Source organism: Narcine bancroftii, chromosome 3 (assembly GCF_036971445.1).
Source record: "Narcine bancroftii isolate sNarBan1 chromosome 3, sNarBan1.hap1, whole genome shotgun sequence".
Classification (NCBI taxonomy): Eukaryota; Metazoa; Chordata; class Chondrichthyes; order Torpediniformes; family Narcinidae; genus Narcine; species Narcine bancroftii.
The window spans coordinates 64,043,713-64,062,579 of NC_091471.1; the positions used below are offsets into that span (position 1 = coordinate 64,043,713).

The 18,867-nt window shown below is 43.7% G+C and overlaps 1 protein-coding gene across 3 annotated transcripts in view; it reads left to right on the forward strand.

Moving 5' to 3' along the window:
• The window catches only part of LOC138757217 (myosin-IIIa), a 171,964-nt gene that overhangs the window by 16,321 nt on the left and 136,776 nt on the right, over positions 1-18,867 (forward strand). For all 3 annotated transcript variants that reach the window (XM_069924200.1, XM_069924198.1, XM_069924199.1), the window contains exons 2-4: positions 9,411-9,476; positions 10,843-10,973; positions 13,534-13,636. In XM_069924200.1, coding sequence (XP_069780301.1) covers positions 9,411-9,476; positions 10,843-10,973; positions 13,534-13,636 — 300 coding nt within the window. The remainder of the gene's footprint in view (positions 1-9,410; positions 9,477-10,842; positions 10,974-13,533; positions 13,637-18,867) is intronic.

An 18,867-nucleotide genomic window follows, 5' to 3' on the forward strand; every position in this document is an offset into this window, starting at 1 on the left:
TGTAGAGGCACAAAGAGGTGTCACTAGTCCAGTGGCTCTATCCAGGCGAGAAAGAGAAGTAAGAGAGAGTCCCTTGTTGACATTGTTCGTAGATACAGGCATCCTCTTTGATGCTGCCACCTTGTGCACTTCCACAGATGAATGGTCATTCGTCTGTTCTAGCGATGAAACCAGTCTCCAGGCATCCAAGTTATCCTTGGCCCCTGGTTCGAAACACCTATTACAGCTGAGAGGAGTAAAACATGCAAGTCTGCAGATGTAGTGATTGAAGTAAAAATACCATGCTGGTAAAATACTCAGCAGGTCAAACAGCATACTTTATATAGCAAATATAACGATACATAACCAGCGTTTTGGCTTTGATCCCCTCATCAAATGAGGGCAGGTGCTTGAATAAAATGGAGGAAGGGGGTAGGGTAGGAGCATTTGCCCACAGGCAAGAGGTAATGGGTGGATAGGGAGGATACAACAGCAAACGGGGATGTTGTTAGCTCTGTGAATGGAGAGGGAAGGGGGTGGAGAGTTGGAGGAAAGGAGATGGATGGATAGAAAAGAGGAGAATGGGGAGTGGTCTAGCAGAATTCAAAGGTCCAGTTGGAGAGTGCCCAGATAGAATATCAGATGTTGCAACTCCAATTTATGGTTTGGCAGTGTTCAGCACCCTCTCAAACCCTGGTTCCCATGAGCCAGAGCCTGATGTGAGGCTTTTGACCTCTGAGCACCTGCTGGTTCTCTGCTGTGGTCTCCTACTCTGATGCGTCCTCTCCAGACTGCTGCTGCTGCTTGGGTTGGGTGGGGAGGGGAGGGGAAAGGCAGTGTTGTATATGTAGTCTTGAGCCAAAAAATGCAGAGCCTGGCTTCCTGGTACCAACCTCAGGAGACCCAAAATTGGAACTGAGAAATGATTTAATGTTGAACTGTGTGTCAGTAGCATAGATGTAATCAGGATAATGTCACTGAAGAGGTGGCTGAATGTCAAACTTTCTGTGGCAGAGCTGATTCTGGGTACCCTAAAGGAAGCCATGGTTAATATTCTCATCACTTTGAGCTGTACAAGGGAGATGGTTGGTAACACAATGAAAGATGTGATGTAGGCTGAAGTGACTGTTGCAAAAAAAATATCTTTTTAATGCATGATTAGAACAAGTAGTTTAAAAGACCAGCAAACAGGTTTGTGTTGAAAATGTCAAATTGGAGCAAATAAAAACACTGCTAAAGAAACTCAGCATGTCGAGCATCATGAGTTGGAGAAAAAGAGTTGTCCATGTTTTGGGTTGAGCCCTTCATCATTCTTTTCCTCCCAGTGCTGGACTTGCTAAGTTCCTACAACAAAGTGATAAACTGATTCCAACACCTGAAGTCTCGTGTCTGTCAGTTTGGACGGCATACTTTGAGTAAACTGGGAAATCAGTGGACTTTGAGAACACTGATGACCAATCTTGAAGAGGAAGTAGATGATTCATTTATTGCATAATGAAGATGGATTTTGAATGCCCCTTTTGTACCAGCCTCCATCACCACACCTGGCAATTCATTCAAGGTACCCACCACTTGAGTTTTTTTTTAAGCATGGCTCTGACATCTCTCCTAGACTTTCCTCCACTCACCTTAAACTGATGTTCTCTGGTATTTGCTCTTGCTATTTTGTACACATTGATCCTGCTACAGAGTCCAAATATCCTCATTGGCATCCGTCCCTACCATGTATTTTCTTATAATCACCAACCTGAAGTACACTTATGTATTCCAGTGCTGCAGATTTCCCTGTCGACTTTGTTTGATACAACTTTAAGGAACTCGAGCAAATTTGTCAAATGTTTGAATTTCATTTTTGTTTACTTTGTTGGCAATACAAAATATGACTGCAATTTGCTTGTTTCTTAACTTCCATTTTTCCTGATAGTTTGTTTTTAGAATTGTCTTTGAGAGTATAGATTAAGTGCTTACAAACTGTCACATTGCATACAATTAGGTTTTAAACAGAACTACTGTAATTTAAATTTCCTCTCGACTCAATTTACCAAAAGTGTAATCTTTTGCAAACTCTACATCAAATAGAATTCATCAACTTATAAAAGTCATGAACAGTCTGTATAGTATAGCATGAATAATACCTTTTCTTGTCTAGAATTTAAATGTTATTTTTTAAAAAGGGGGAGTTGGACATTGTTTATGAAAGTATGATTGAAGGAATTGGCAGCAATGTAATGTCTTCTGAAAAGTAAGATTAAAGTGCATGTTTTTTACTGCCATGTGTGAAGAATTGGCTTCTAAGCAAATCTTTATTGTGAGTTAATTTCCAGTGCCGCACTATTAAAGTAATGTCAATTTTTATTTGTTGGCAAGACATGTCCTATTAATACACATTTGTAGTTTTACTTCTGGAATTCTGAATCACATATTTAATGTTCATGATGCATTAGATAGTCAAAATTAATGGGGGTGGGAGGCTGAGGTGGTTTTGAAGGTGTAGTTTGGTGCCAGGATAGATGCTTGTGGAGAGGAGCACTTGAAACATCAGAGATATAAGACAGCAAAGGCTGGAACCTTGAGCAAAAACATTTGTTGGAGGAACTGAGTGGACCAAGCAGGATCTGTGGGGAGAAAGGAATTTTCCTTCAAATCTCAACCTGAAGCATTGACAATTCCTCATTCCCCACATCACAGATGCTGAATTTCTTCAATTGCTTTTTTATATTTGAAACCTCAAATCAGAATCAGAATTTATTGTTGTGGTAAACCACTGTCTATTGGGGCACACCCATTTGCTGGCTATACATGTGGCTCCACCCAGACTCCTGAATAAAATGATTGTTCCAAAGCCCACTCCCCAGCTCAGATTAGTCAACCAGCATGGATATGTCTTCATTCTATTGTGAATAAAAGCCTGTCAGTTTTGCATAGGTTCCAGACATTTGGAGTTATTGATGGTGCATCAATTTTTTTCACAATAAATGTTGACAGTAGAGCAGATCCTGAAGCTGGAAATCGAACCTCAATCGCCTGAGGCCTCAACTAACTTCGAACTCTGGCTGCGCTGCTTTGAAGTGTTCCTGCAGGCATCGTCGGCCACCGTTCGAAAAGAGGACAAGCTGCAGGTACTGCAATCGCGGGTCAGGGCCCTGGTGTACTTGATGATCAGGGATGCCATGATGTACCTGAAGGCGATGGACATCTTGAAAGGCCAGTAGCTGAGAAAAGTAAATGAAGTCTGCGTGAAACACCTGGTGACCCGAAAACCAGGAGCTGGGGAATCGAATGCTGAGTATCTCTGGACCCTGCGAACCCTTGGATGGGCCTGCGAATGCAAGGCCATGACGGCTACAGAGGACCTGATTAGAGGTGCCTATGTTGCAGGCATCAGATCCAACTACATCTGTCAAAGACTCTTAGAGCAAAGTGAGCTCCACTTGTGGACCGTGGTCGAATTGGCAGGCACAATGGAGGTGGCCCTCCAGAACATGGAAGCCTACTTAGTGACAATGTAGCTGCCTTGTGGTTACCCTGGGCACCACCAACTTAGGATGCACAGCCACTGTAATGTCCTGCCAGTGACCCGACCACGGCAGCCATGCTCCACGAGCACCAAACACCACCACTGCCATGTCCCATCAATGACCCGACCATGGCCGCTGTACTGTACTCTGAGCACCCGAAGTGCTACTTCTGTGGCCTGGGCAAGCACCCGAGGAAACTCTGCCCACCAAAAGATGTGGTTTGTTCCAGCTGTGGGAAGAAGGGGCACTACAAGATGATGTTTAGATCCAAACCACCCTACTGAGCAACACTGCATGTGAACCGTGGGGCCCGCTAACTTGGACACTGCCATCCCCGGGAACCAACAGCACCATGTGTGAGTTGTGGAGGGGCCACCATCTTTGGTGCCATTTTTGAGACCCAGCTGCACCGCATGGAAGCTGTGGGGGCCACCATCTTAGATGCCACCATTCCCCGACCGAACACACAAATGCTTTGCTGTATCGACAAGCAGTGACCTACCACTGGTCTCCATCACATTGGAAAAGGTTTCCAAGTCAATGATGGACATTCAGGTAAACGGCGACATGATGAGTTGCCTATTCGATAGTTGGAGCACGGAGAGCTTCATCCACCTTGATATAGTGCAGCGCTTTTCCCTTGTGGTAAGACCAATAAGTAAAAGGTTTCCTTGGCCTCCAAAATCCCATACGGTTAATGTCCACGGCTTCTACGTTTTGACCCTACGGGATATGGACCACAAGGACTTCAAACTCCTAGTCATGTTGCAGCTATGTGCTGCTGTGCTACAGTGACTGGCCTTTCAATGTCACCTTAAAAGTGTGACGATGGGCCCTATTTCTTCCCTCTTTCCTCCCCCTCCACCCATGGTAACTAGCTGTTTTTAAATCACCCTCTGCACTCTACGGCAACTATCCTTCAGCCATTTCCCCTCCCACCAGCATCAGAACCAGTCAGCATGCATGACCTGCAGGCTCTCCACCCTCAAAATCATCCCTTCACTGCTATTTACCAACCTCCCCCCTGACTGTAAACCTGTCACCACCAAAAAAATAGATGGTACAGTGCTGGGGATGGGGCATTTATTAGGGCAGAGGTGCAGCAACTACTCAACGAGGGTATCATTGAACCCAGTACCAGCCCTTGGAGAGCAGTGGTGGTGGTGAGGAATGGGGAGAAAAAGAGACTCGCTATCGACTACAGCCAAACCATTAATAGATACACATGGCTGGATGTGTACCCCCCTCCCCTGTGTATCTGACATGGCAAACCAAATCGCGCAATATCAGGTATTCTCCACCATCGACCTAAAGTTGGCATACCACCAGCTCCCCGTCAGCTCAGAGGACCACCAATATACTGATTTTGAGGTGGATGGCTGCCTCTATCATTTCCTGAGGGTCTCCTTCGGTGTCACCAACAGGGTCTCGGTCTTCCAGCGGGAGATGGACCACATGGTAGACTAGTATGAGCTGCAGGCCACATTCCCATATCTGGATGGTCACCATCTGCGGCCATGACCTGCAGGACCATGATGCCAACCTCCAAACATTCCTACAGACCATCAGATTCCTCAACATATTTCACACTACTCGCCTTGCCATCCTTGGCTGTGTCATTGAGAATGGAGTCATTGGCCCCAACTCTGACCTCCTGCATCTGCTTTTGAAACTTCCTCTTTCCCCACAGCCTTCAAGCTCTGAAAGGGTGACTGGGCTTTTTCTCTTGCTATGCCCAGTTGGTCTCCCACTATGTGGACAAGGCCTACCCTCTCGTTTTCCCCTAACACCAGATGCCCATGCAGCCTTCAGCTTCATCAAGGCAGACATCGCCAAGGCTACGATGCATGCTGTGGACAAATTCACCCCATTCCAGGTGGAGAGCAATGCATCTGACTTCACCCTGGCTCCCACACTTAACCAGACAGGCAGACCCATGGCCTTTTCTCCTGCACCTTCCAGGCCCCCAAAATTTGGCATTCCTCTGTCGAAAAGAGGCCAAAGCCATTGTTGAGGCACTACCTGGCTGGCAAACGATTGACCTTGTTGACTGATCAACATGCTCATAATGAGGTAAAAATCAAAAATGACAAAATATTGAGGTGGAAAATTGGATCTCTGCCACCCTTGAGTTACCAGGCTCAAGGCTCGCAACCTGGCTTACTCCATTGAGGAGATCAGGTCGATGACCAAAAACTGCCAGATCCGTCCTAGTGCAAATCACACTATCAGCCAGACAGAGCACAGTTGATAAAGGCCACCCTCCCCTTTGAATGACTGAGTATAAATTTCAAAGAATCCCTCCCCTCCTCGGACTGCAATGTGTACTTCCTCAACATCATTGACGCGTACTTGTTTTTCATTCACCATTCCCTGCCTAGATATGACAACTGCCACAATCATAAAGGCCCTACTCAGTCTCTTTACCCTGTTTGGCTTCCTTGCTATATTCATAGCAACTGGGGGCCCTCCTTTATGAGTGACAAGCTGCGCCGGTACCTTTGAGCCAGGGGCATTGCCACAAGCAGGACCACTAACTACAACCTCCAAGGGAACGGGCAGGTGGAAAGGGAGAATGCCACAGTCTGGAAGGCTGACCGCTAGCCCTGTGGCAAGAGGTCCTCCCTGAAGCACTCCACTTGATAAGGCCATTCCTATGTACTGCCACCAATGCGACGTCACAAAATCTAATGTTTTCATTTCCCAGGAAGTCCGCTTTAGGGACCACACTGCCAGCATGGCTGACGCCCTCAGGGTTGGTCCTACTCCAGAAACGTGAGGAGTCATTCCGATCCACTGGTCGAAAGGGTCCATCTCCTCCATGCCAACCCCCAATACACCTATGTGCCACGAAGACACAGTCTCTATTAGGGATCTAGTGCCCACGGGGGCTCCAGAAACCACTACCCCACACCCCTTTCAACCTCTTGCCATCCACGATGCACCAGGGCCATGGCAGGTTACCCTATCCTCATTGGATGCATGCCATATTGAATGCCATGCACCCTCCAAGCCAACATCGATGACTGCATACAGGCGCCCAGACTATCCAGGACTCCATCACTGCACCACATTCACAGCCGGTGCTACGATGGTCGCAGCGGAAAATCAGACCGCTCGAGAGACGTGATTGGATCTAATGCACTTCACCCTGCCGGTAAACCACTATCTGTATATTTATCTGTCAGGGCACATCCATTGGCTGACTGTACCTGTGGCTCCACCTACAGATTCCTGAATAAAGGTGACTGTCCTACAGCCCCCTCCCTAGTTCAGGACAATCCACCAGCATGAACATGGCTCCATTCTATTGCGAATAAAGCCTGTCAGTTTTACATAAATTCCAGTCTCTTGGAGTTATTGATAGTTCATCAATTGTCATGACCATTTCATGAAATTTGTTGCTTTGCAGCAACATTAGAGAGCAAATATTGCTATAAATTACACTTCAAAAATGAATAGTGCAAGAAAATGAGATAAAGTGAGGTAGTGTCTGTGGTTCATTGTCCGTTCAGAAATCTGATGGCAAAGGGGAAGAAGCTGGCCTTGTGCTGCAGGGTGTTCGACTACCCCCTTCCCAATGTTAGCAGTGATAAGAGGGCAAGGCCTGGGTGGTGGGATTCTTGAGGATTGAGGCTGCTTTCTTAAAACACTGGCTCTTGTAGATATTCTTGCAGGAGTGAAGACTAGTACCCATGATGCTGCTGACCAAGTTAACAACCCTCTGGAGTTTTTCCTGCCCTGGGCATTAGTATCTCCATACCAGACAGTGAATCAACCAGACCGAATGCACTCCACGGCATACCTAGAGAAAAGGGCTGTTGGCCCCTCTTGATATTCAAAGGAAACTTGAATCAAAAGTGCTGTAAAATATTTTAACTTTGTAAAAGTACAGGCATTGAATCTTGTGAGCTTGAATGGAATGTCCTGTGAGGAAAGGAGGTAGAGAATAGGTGGAATTAGAAAAGTGAATTGGGAAGCTGAAGAGGAAGCGATCCTTTTGAAATGCTTGGGGGAAGAGGTTGGTTAAAAATCTGAAATGTGCAAGTTGATAGGGTGGTTGGTGAGAATGAAGTGAAACTAAAGTATTTTTAAATTTATTCCTTGTTAATTTTCTATTCCAGCAATAAGAGGCATTCACAAAGAAAGGTGACAATATGCATGTGATGAAGGCTAAAAACTATTTTGATTACATAAAACTACTTGTCAGATGCTTGAACAAAATACAGAAGGAAAATACTTTTTAACTACCCCTTTTCAATGTACGGGAACCCCTGGTTTAACAGCTGCTTTTTCCCTGCTGTTACTGCTGTTGGCCTGTTAGCACTGACACTTGGCACTTGCCATATGATTCCAAGTCTAAGATGGAAGTCCCAATGGCAGAAAGGAATAGCTCCTTTCTGTAGGTTATCGATTAAGCAAAATCTGCATCCGGTACCTTTTCCATCAATTGATGATGTCCATTTTACTTGACGGGACCTCCTGCTAAGCCACAACACTTAATAGACTAAATAATTGTCTGATTTCTGAAGCTAAGCAGGCTTAGGACTCCTCAGTACTTGGAGGGGAGACTGCCTAGGAACACTAGGTGCTGTAGGTTTCTGTGAGGGGTGCTGGACAAAGTGGTGATGCTGTCTACCTTACGGTAGATAAAAGTTGACAAAAAATTTCATGCATGTTCCATTCTATATGAAATATTTACCTTTACCTTTAAATTGCTGAATCTTTTAATTTCTTCAGATGTTCTGGTATGTACGGAAGCTTCCTTTAATCAGTTCTTCAGGTGCACTGTTTTCAAGCTACCCACATTAGCTATGTGATATTATTAAACAAGAAAATCTACAGATGCTGTGGATGAGAGCTATACTGTTATAAACCAATATTGTCTGAATTGCACAATTGACACATTTCAGTTTTTCATTTTATAATCTTTCAAAACCTAACAATTCTTAGGTCATTTTTATCCCTTTTGTGGTGCTGTTTTTTAATGTCCCTTGTGATTCTTGGCCGAGGTACATGTCTTACAGAGACAAATCTGCAACCTTAAATTACCATGCTGGTGTTGTACACCTCACATGCCCAGGAGAAATCACATGATGCCTTCTGTGGTTTTTTTTTAAAAAACCTCAACGCAAGGTGAACCACATTTTTGCTTTTTATGGGATTTTTTTTGTTTTGATTTACATCACCCTTTCCAAACTTGTCCTCTTGGTCTCCTGCACTGAACAAGCATGAAAGTTAGTTTTCATCAGTGAATGGCTATTTGTCCTGGGTTGCCAAGATCAGAATGTACACAGGCTTTGTTGACAATTGACAAGGGTTTTTTAAATGTTGTGACAAGAGTATGGTGGAACACCTACTGTTCCTCTGCTTTAGTGCAGTGTTAACAAACACTTAACTGGCTCATCAGCCACCTTTGCTATTGGTGTGCAATGGCTCCAGTGTGCATCATACCCAGATTGCACTGCAAAAACCTTTCAAAGTTCCTTCATAGCATCTCAATCATTGCATTCTTCGGAGAAAGACAAATCTAGGTGATTTAAGGATGTCCCATTCTCTCCAGGTTGTGCACCATCCTGACTTGGTTGTATTAGCACACTTCCTTCTTTCTTGCTTGGTTGAAATCATGAAATATTCTTCATAACTGCTAGAGTCCTTTCATCTTGGGTACCACAGATTCCAGTAAGAGGTTCCTTAGTCTATAGCTCATTTCCAGCTTGGCTCACTTTCTGCAAGGAAGCATTAAACTAAATAACCTATCAGATGGGGACTTCCTCCTCTTTTCTCTCTCCACCAGGCTCTAGGCATGGATTTTATTTGATCTTGTCTTTACCTTCCTTTTAACAATACTTGAAAATACAAGTGTTTCATTTTGAAAATGTGTTTACAGCACCTAACTTGTTTTCTTTTTAGACTTACATTGGAGATATTCTAGTAGCCATCAATCCTTTCAAGTATTTGCCGTTGTTTGAAAAATCGGTAAGTTTAAATTTATTAAATAAAAATAATTGGCTGAAAATTTTAAGTGAATCCTAGTTTTATGGAGTTAAAGGTTCTCAAATTTGAAAAATATTGTGCTGATTGGTCATGTGAATGTTTTTCCAATGTATCAACTTGTATCTATAGTTAGATATCAATTTGTATCTACAGTGGTAATTCTGCCTCACCCAGAGGAAAATGAATCTCGGAGATGTCTGTGATGTCATGCAACTGCATTAATTTTTCAACATTAATTTCAAAGTAACTCTCTGAACAAGTTGAACTTTTAAGAGTTTTTTTTTAAAAAGGAACCTTTCAAACAACTGGTTACATAAAAACTGACTTCGAGGCTTGGTTTGGATTTGCATAGATGAGAAGAATTTGTCTTTCAAAGTTCCCTCTGCACAACAGCATTGTTTAATATGCATATATATATTTGCAATTGTCTCTGTCAATATGCAAATAATACTTGAAGCTCTAACAGCTTTATGCAAAAACTACCGAATTATTAGTATATTGCGCTTCAAGAGTACCAGAAGTAATGGCTGATGACTTTAGTTCGCCCTGATTTAAAATTATAGCTAGACTTGGTTCTTTAAAAATATAATTAATTTTATATTTTTATTGATTTAGTTTTGAAGACACAAATAGGGAAGCTAAACAAAATTGGCTTGTAGAGGCTTGGAAATGGACCCTGTGACTTGGAGCATTGGGGAAGAGAGCAATGCAGTGCATAGGTAGTGAAGGGAATTGAGCAAGCAGGCTTTCCTAGCAGAAGATTCTCTAAGAATGGATTTTTGAAGCATTCTCAAATTGAAAAGCCATTCATCTTCTGCAGCACATACCTGATGTGCAAGGATTTAGATGAGAGCAGGCTGCTCACTTCTAAATTAGCTTGTGGCGGCCTGCAATTGTGGAGATCGGGCCAGCACATCGCGCAGCAGCAGACGCTGTCAGAGATCGCTAAAACTACTCCCAGGACAACGAACTGGTAGGGGTAGAAGCTGGGGCAGCATCTGACCATCAGCTCTAAAATGGCATTGGTCAAGCTGCCCAGCTAACTCAGCAGAAATAGGCTGGGGAAGAAGGGTATTCATGTGCATGGACATTCCCACCCACTAGTGTTATATGGTTGACTCAGTCAATCAGCAAAAATGGCGGGAACTTGAACAGTATAAAAGCAGCCTTTCCAGCCCTAATAAAGGAATGAGCGTTTGGCTACAAGCTAATATTTGTACAGTACTAGACAAAGCAAATGTGACCCCAACTCTCAAAGGAAATATTGAATCTATTGTTTTTACCACTAACATTATAGTATTTTTTAATAAAACTCTAAGAAAATGTTTTAACTTTGTTTTGCATTCAGGAATCAGAAAAGTACAAAAGTTGTTCAAAAGACAGTCTACCTCCTCATATTTTTGCAGTAGCAAATCGTGCCTTTCAATCGATGTTGGGTCGGTTGGCCACTGGCCGCAATAACCAGTGCATAGTCATCAGGTAAGGATATAATGAGGGATTTTTGAGGATTATTCTAAAATAATGGCCCAAATCTCTTTCAGAATTGCTGGTAATTTCATGCTGAAAGTTAAATGTTTTACATTTGCAAGTTGTGGTCTCCTCATGAAGCCCAATGATGGAGCAAAAGTTAGAGCCTTTCTGAGGCCACTAAGCTACATCAGCATAGACCTTTCCTTGGAGCACCACTTCCATTCTTTTGAATGGAAAATGGCTGTGATGGAGAAAGTGAAATGTGAAGCAATTCATATTTTTGATTTAACCAAGTTAATTTAAATGTATTGCTCTTTCAATATGTAAATTTATTTTTGTGTAAATCATTGAAATATTATGTAATTTGTAATCTATGTTTGAATGTCAGACAGGGGCGACACGGTTAGTACGACATTGTTATAATGCCAGAGATTGGGTCTGAGGTTCAAATTCCGCACTGTCTGGAAGGAGTGTGTACGTTCGCCATGTCTGCATGGGTTTTCCTTGGGTGCTATGGTCTCCTCCCACTCTTCAAAAAACATACAGGGGTTGTAGGTTAATTGGGTGGCACAGGCTAGAGGGCCAAAATGGCCTGTTACTATGTTGTATGTCTAAATTTAAGAAAAAATTGCAGACATTGTATTATGATACTCTGTTCGGCCTGGGACCATAAAATAAATTTACAAAAGATAAAATTTAAAAAAGCATTTTGGTGAAGATTTGCAATCAGATGACTCTGAACTGCCCAGGACCTTCCCAATCAGAGAATCTGGAAGAAGCTTTTGTTGGACTTGCTCAAGTGAGTTGAGCAGGCAGATGTCTGGTGAATTTGGATGGCTTATACTCGGAAGGACATGCACAGACCTCCCACTGCAAAATGGCATTTTTGGAAGTGATTACGCCAAAATTTGCAGGCATCTGGAGCTTCTCTGATTTCCTCCCCCACAGCAGAATTTGCCTAAATTTGTCCAAAACAGAAATTATTGTGGAATTTTAACTGCTGGACTTTCAGCACAAACTGTATTCTTTGCCAACAACTTGCCTTATGCCCCAAACAAATTGATCACCATTATGTATTTCATCTAATTTTGATCATTTGTAGGTACGTGAGAAGGCTTTTTAAATTCTTGAATGTAATTTTGAATTTACTTAAAGTTGGTATTCTTATTTTAAGATTAATCTATTTATTTATTTTCATGAGGTCATACAATACCAGGTTATTAATATTAAATGTACCAAGGAATGCTCTGCATAAGCTCAAAGAAAAGTTCCTCACATTGGCACCATTTGGGCTGCAAACTTTACCCTTTAGACTTCTTAATTGTAATAATTTCCAAGCAGTTAAAATTACTCAGTTCTGAGCTTTCTAGTAGAAGTTGGGATCTTAATTTGTATTTACCCTGTCCCAATTTTTGGCCAAAGGCATTTAAATTTGAAACCTGATCTAATCGTGGCCAATCCAAATTTGAAATTATCATGATTGCTTGTGATGTCTACTACCTGACCACTTGGAGAGAAGTGGGAGGAATGAACGATTGTTTGGCTACATTACATTGTTGATCAAGTACATGTATGGTCATTCCAGACAAAACATTCTGCTTTGGATATGATAGAGTTTGACTGGCACAATCTGAACCTGAATATTTTGGCAGACTATAGATAATGATCAAATCCAACAAGTTATTTCAGTCCCTTGGTGGTTATAGAGCATCATAGATGTATTCGAACAGTTGGGATATTCAATGTGGTATAAAATCTGATTTGGCCTACTGTTTACTAACTACTCTTTCAAGATGGCTTGCAGGCCACCTCCAAGTGATACTTTTTTTTTGGAAGATTATCTTTAAAAATTTTCTAGAGTAGTGTGTGTGTAATATTTCTTTACAGAGTTAAGACTGGTAAGGTAGCACAAGAAGTTAATTTTTTGAGTCCGACTTGTTATATGGGAGGACAGCTTGTTTCACCTGGAACATGACATCAACAGCATAAATTATTGTGCAATACGTTACTTTGTAGTGTGGTGAGTATTGATCTGGTGCCTCCCTTGTTAAATGACAGATCTTCAACCAACAGGAAAATAAGAGCATGTTCTGAATTTCTTCAGTAGTACATAATGCCAGTGTATGTTCTAGGTTCAGATTATGTACCAAGTTAGTTTATTTTAGGCAGTGATGTAAAATGTTTAGTTCCATCAGATAGAGGATGGAAGTCTGCTGGTTGAGTAAGTTTAATTCATTAATATTGGGTCATTATTGAATAAAGGTACAATAAGTGATCTTTAATATGTACTGAGTAAAGAAGTATGTTCCTTTCTTGTTTTTTGGTTCCACTATTTCATTCAACGATGAGACGATCTGATAGATTATTGCAGTATGGTTTCACTCCTTTCTAGCATTTGCTTCCTAATTTAAATTCTCCAGATTCCACTGAGAATTCAACATTCATTGAATAAAACTGAACTTTGTATTTCTGTAATTTTTCATTATAATGTTTCATATTCTTTATCTAATCTTAATGCTGATGTGAGACAATTGCACAACTTCAGTTTTATTCTCTTTTGAATTTGCAGCGGGGAAAGTGGTGCTGGGAAAACTGAGAGTACAAAGCTGTTGCTGCGCCAGATCATGGAGCTCTGCAAAGGAAACTCTCAATTGGAACGACAGGTTCTGCAGGTAAAAAAGCCAATGATCACAAGCAGTTTGACGATACTTTTTCCCCCCTTGGAATAAAGAGCTTTGCAGAATCAAGACTGAGGGTGTTTTTCCACTTCGGGCAGAAAAGAGTTTGGCTCAGTAAACTTGTCTCACAAATGAATAGATGCAGGAATGGACGTGGTCATGTTTTGTTTCATCATTGCTCAAAAGTGACTTTCAGTTGGAGGTGGTATTCATTCATGTTCTTGTATTAAGTTCTTGGAAACATTTACTGCTGATGTGATGTGGCTATCAATTTCAATGTGAACATGGAGCTTCACAAAAGTAGCTTGTACAGGATCATCACTTTTAATGTGTGTATAATATATAATGTATGTTAAAATAAATATAGAAATATAAGTAGATGTATATGAATATATAGATAGATACATATATTTAAAAAAGAAAGTTGCCATGAAGGTCTAAATGACAAAAAGTTGTTTAGACTTAAGGAATGGGAAGCTTTCTGACACATTGTTTGGACTGGATCCTACTTGTTCTCACCCACTGGCTACACTGAGCTCTCAAGATGATACTGTGCTCCTGATGGACTGCTGCATTACCAACAGGACCCATTGTATTGGAGGCCTCTACTCTGCCGTCCTGCAGGGTGGAGCTGGCTGTAGAACCTGAAATCCCAGCACAGTCCTGGGCCCAGATGCAACAAGGATTGGGTGGTTCTTGTCCTCACCTACCATCTTACTAGCCTTTGCATCCAACATATTCTCCTCCTCAATTTCTGCCACCTACAAAGTGATCTCGCCACCAGACACAACTTACCTTTTCATCTTCCCCAGATGTGACTCCCTCATCCGCTTATCCCTTCCCACCATCGTCCCCTTGAGACCCACTCCTATGACTGCAGGAAATGCTACATGCACCCACACCTCTTATTCCACCACTATTCTGGGTCCCAAACAGTTCTTCCAATTGAAGCAACATGTCACATGCAAGACTAGAGGAGCTAGCACATGACCACTGATACATCACCATGAAGAATGCCTACCAAGGCATCGTGACCACACTTCAAGTCTGATCACCTGGCTGTACTTCTACTCCTGGCATATAAGCAGAGACTGAGGACCACAGGACCAATAGTGAAGACAGTGAAAGTTTGGTTGAGGGAAGCAGAGGAGCGTCTGCTGGCCTGCTTTGAATTGGTGGACTTGATTGTATTCTTGGAATTAAATGAAAATCATCATGTGTCACTGACTTCATCAAGACCTATGTGGACGAGTCTACGCCCATGTGTACATACCAGGTGTTCCTCAACCAGAAAGAAGCTTTGGATAAATCAAAGGATTAACAAGCTGCTGAGGGCAAAATCAAGGGCATTTAAGTCAGATCTCCAAGAAGTTCAGGTGCAACTTGCGGAAGGCTATCTCTGAAGCAAAGTACCAATTCTGGAGGTTGCCAACCAACTAGTGGGAGTGTTTGCACACATTTTCAGCTTCTCATTGATGCAGTCAGAGAGTCCCACCTGCTTAAAAGTTCATCAATCATCCCGGTCCCCAAGAAGAGTAGTGTGATCTGCCTTAACGACTATTGCCCAGTCGCACTAACTTCTACTGTGATAAAATGCTTTGAGGTTGGTCAAGTCAAAAATTCACACTTTTTATTAAAGGAACATAATTTAATTTATATAAAGGATTAAAGCGGATTTAATTAAATGGAAAGATCTTCCGTTAACCTTAATTGGTCGGGTAAATTGTATTAAAATGAATATTCTTCCTCGAATTCAATATTTGTTTCAGTCGATACCATGTTTCCTTTCAAAGGGTTTTTTTTTTTCAGGATTTAAATAAAGTGGTGAGGAAGTTTTTATGGAAAGGTAAATTACCTTGAGTAGCATTGTATAAATGTACATGGAAATATGCATTAGGTGGACTTCATAATAATTTTGAAAATAAGGTAACTGAAGCAGCTCAGTTGAAATTTGTTAGTAGATTGATTATGGCTTGTATTTCTGAAGTTGAGGTACATCAATTTATATTTCAATGGAATATGAATTTGCTGCGGGAATGTAATATGCTGGTATTAAAACATTTGTTAAAGGTCTGGACTAAAATAAATATGGTTTTAGGATCGAAAGGTAAATTATCAATTTTAACTCCATTATATAATAACCAGCTTATTCCTTTTCAATGTTTAATAATCATTTAAAGGGTTGGATTCTAAGGGTATAAAGATAATGCAGGATTGTTTTGAGGAAGGACAGATTCTTTAATCAATTGAAGGAACGATTTGATATATCTGTAAATTCTTTGTTTGTGTACTATCAACTTTGAGCTTTGGTAAAAGATAATTATGATAAAGAGATGAATTTACCTATATTGACAAAATTTGAATCTTTGATTTCCTCTATACCAAAGAAGGGTTGTATTTCATTTATGTATCAAGTGTTACAAGATAGTATGAATAAACTGGAATGGGAGAAATCTAGGCTTAAATGGGAAAATGTATATTTTTCTGGAAGATAATTGGGAGGATATGTGTTATGATAGTATAACTAAATTGACGAATGTACATGGCCAATAACTCACAGTCGAAGGCACTATACTTGCATTCTGGTGGGCGGAGCATGCGGCTGAAGAATGCCAGCGGCTTCCAATGCCCATTAACCTGCTGCTCCAGATGGAACCGACAGCTGTGGCGGAGGCATTGACAGAGAGTGCCATATGCAAGTCAGTGTGCGGGTGGGCGAGCATGGCTGCCTTCGCGAGGGCGTCCTTGGTGGCCTCGAATGCAGTGCAGGCTTCTGGGTTCCAAGTGAGCATCTTGTGCTTGGCTGCGATGAGGGCGAATAGCAGCTGCATGATGCGCGCAGCTCCCGGCATACCCGCGAACTCCTGCAGCCCCTTGAGGCTATCCAGGCGTGGGAACTCCCTGATGGTGGCAACTTTTGCAGCGGTGGACATGGCTCCTTCGGCCGTGATGTTATGGCCCAGGAACGGCATGGACTCTTTCCCAAACTGGCACTTGGCCGGGTTGATGGTAAGGCCAAAGTCGGCCAGCCGTGAGAAAAGGGCACGTAGGTGGGCCTTGTGTTGCGCTCGGTCCTTGCTGGTAACAAGGATGTCGTCCAAATAAATAAGTCCCTGCCCATAGAGTCCATGAGGCACTGGAAGGTCTGAGTGGTGTTCTTGAGTCCGAACGGCATGTGCAGGAATTTGAATAGGCCAAATGGGGTGATGGCCGTTTTGGGTATGTCCTCAGAGCGCACTGAGATCTGGTGATATCCGCGCACCAGGTCAACCTTGGAGAAGACTCTCGCACCGTGCAGGTTGGCTGTAAAGTCCTGGATGTGAGGGATGGGGAAACTGTCAGGAATGGTTGCCTCGTTGAGCCGTCGATAGTCACCGTAGGGATGCCAGCTGCTGGAGGCTTTCGGGACCAGGTGGAGTGGCGAGGCCCACAGGCTGTTGAACCGCCGAATGATCCCCAGCTCCAACAGGTGCGAAAACTCCTCCTTTGCTACCTGGAGCTTGTCAGGCGGGAGCCAGCGTGCCTTGGCGTGAACCTGTGGGCCCTGAGTAGGGATGTGTTGGAACACCCTGTGGCGCAGCGAGGCAGCGGAGACTGTGGCTTGAGGAGTGTCAGGAATTCATCCAGGATCTGCTGGAATTCTACTCTGGGTGTGCTGATCGTGGCCATCTGCAGTTACTCTGAGCAGGAAGCGTCGAGGCGAATGGCCTGGAAGGTATGGGTGCCCACCAGGTGCCTACCTCGAATGTCCACCAGAAGCCCGTGTGCAAGGAGGAAGTCTGCACTCAGGATGGCAGTTGGGAGGGATGAGACGGTGAACCTACACGCGAAATTCTGTTGGCCGATCTGGAAGTGAGTGGACTGTCTCCATACGTCCGGATTGGCCACATGGAGGGGAGGTCCACGAGGTCGATTCCTACATTCTATGGCCGTGGCCAGTATGTCACTGATCTGGGCTCCAGTGTCAATGAGGAACCGCCGGCCGCTCACTGAGTCCTGCAGGTAGAGATGGCTGTGTCCTTGGCCAGCCACCGCAGCCATTAACAGTGGCCAGCCTGGTCATTTCCCTAGAACGAGCAGGGCTGACGACACATCCGAGCCTTGGCTCCCCGGCGCTGGTGGTAGAAGCAGAGTCCTGAAGCGGATAGTGTGACCTTGGTTATGCTCTTGGGGGCCCCTGCAGTGGCTGGGTGCTCTACTGCAGCACTAGGGACGGGCTTGGCGTGGTCGTGCCCATGCCTCATGGACCACTGATCCTTCCGAGAATCGTGCGACCCATAGCTCTTGGTCCTTCTGGATGACCTTCCTCGGGTTGGTGAATCTCTCCTGAACCAGCAGCGGGCGGATGTCCCCGGGCATATGTTCGAGGAAGATGTGCTCGAAAAGTGGGCAGTTGGTGTGCTCACCCTTGAGCTCGAGCATCCCGTCCATCAGTTCCATTGTGGACCTGTCCCCCAGGGCGTCGAGGTGCAGCACCCGAGTGGCACGCTGGTGTTTGGATAGTCCGAGGGACCCGGTAAGCACTCGCTTGATGGTCTCGTACTACTTGTTCTCGGCGGGTAGGTGCTGAACAAGGTGCAGCACACGTCTGGTGGTGGCCTGGCCCAGGGCAGCGACCACATGGTAGAATTTGGTCGCGTCAGACGAAATCTGGCAGAGGTGAAACTGGGCCTCCGCTTAGACGAACCAGGTCTCCAGCTCCTGAACCCAGAATTCAGGTAGTTTTATGGCTATAGCACTAATCCCAGGCTCGCTCATGATGGGTTCAAAGACATTTGAACCAGTCGGGGTCACCAATTGTAGTGGCGGCTACACTGCTCCTGCAATAACACACACAACCAGATGGGTTGAGCTCAGTGAGCAGACTAGTTTATTGCAGGCTGCTCGGCTGCACTTGTACTCCCAGCCTGGACCTGGCTGAGAACCGCACTGAAGTTCATCCGGGCATCATGTGGTCCCCAAGCGCGGGTTTCTGAGCCCCGAGCTGGAAGGAAGGGAAACCACTGGCAGCGCCATTTTGGTCTGCTGCCCCACCATGTGGCTTACAAGCAGGGCCGGTTCGCCTGCCTTGTGGTAGCCGCCACAGAGTCAACATTTTGGGCCTGAGCTCTTCTTCAGGAATTTCTTGCCTCTTGAACATGTATTCCTAGCTAGCTTCCCAACATCTCTTTAAATTTACATGATCAAAATGGGGCTGCTCAGACTTGACTTCCACTGCCTAATTT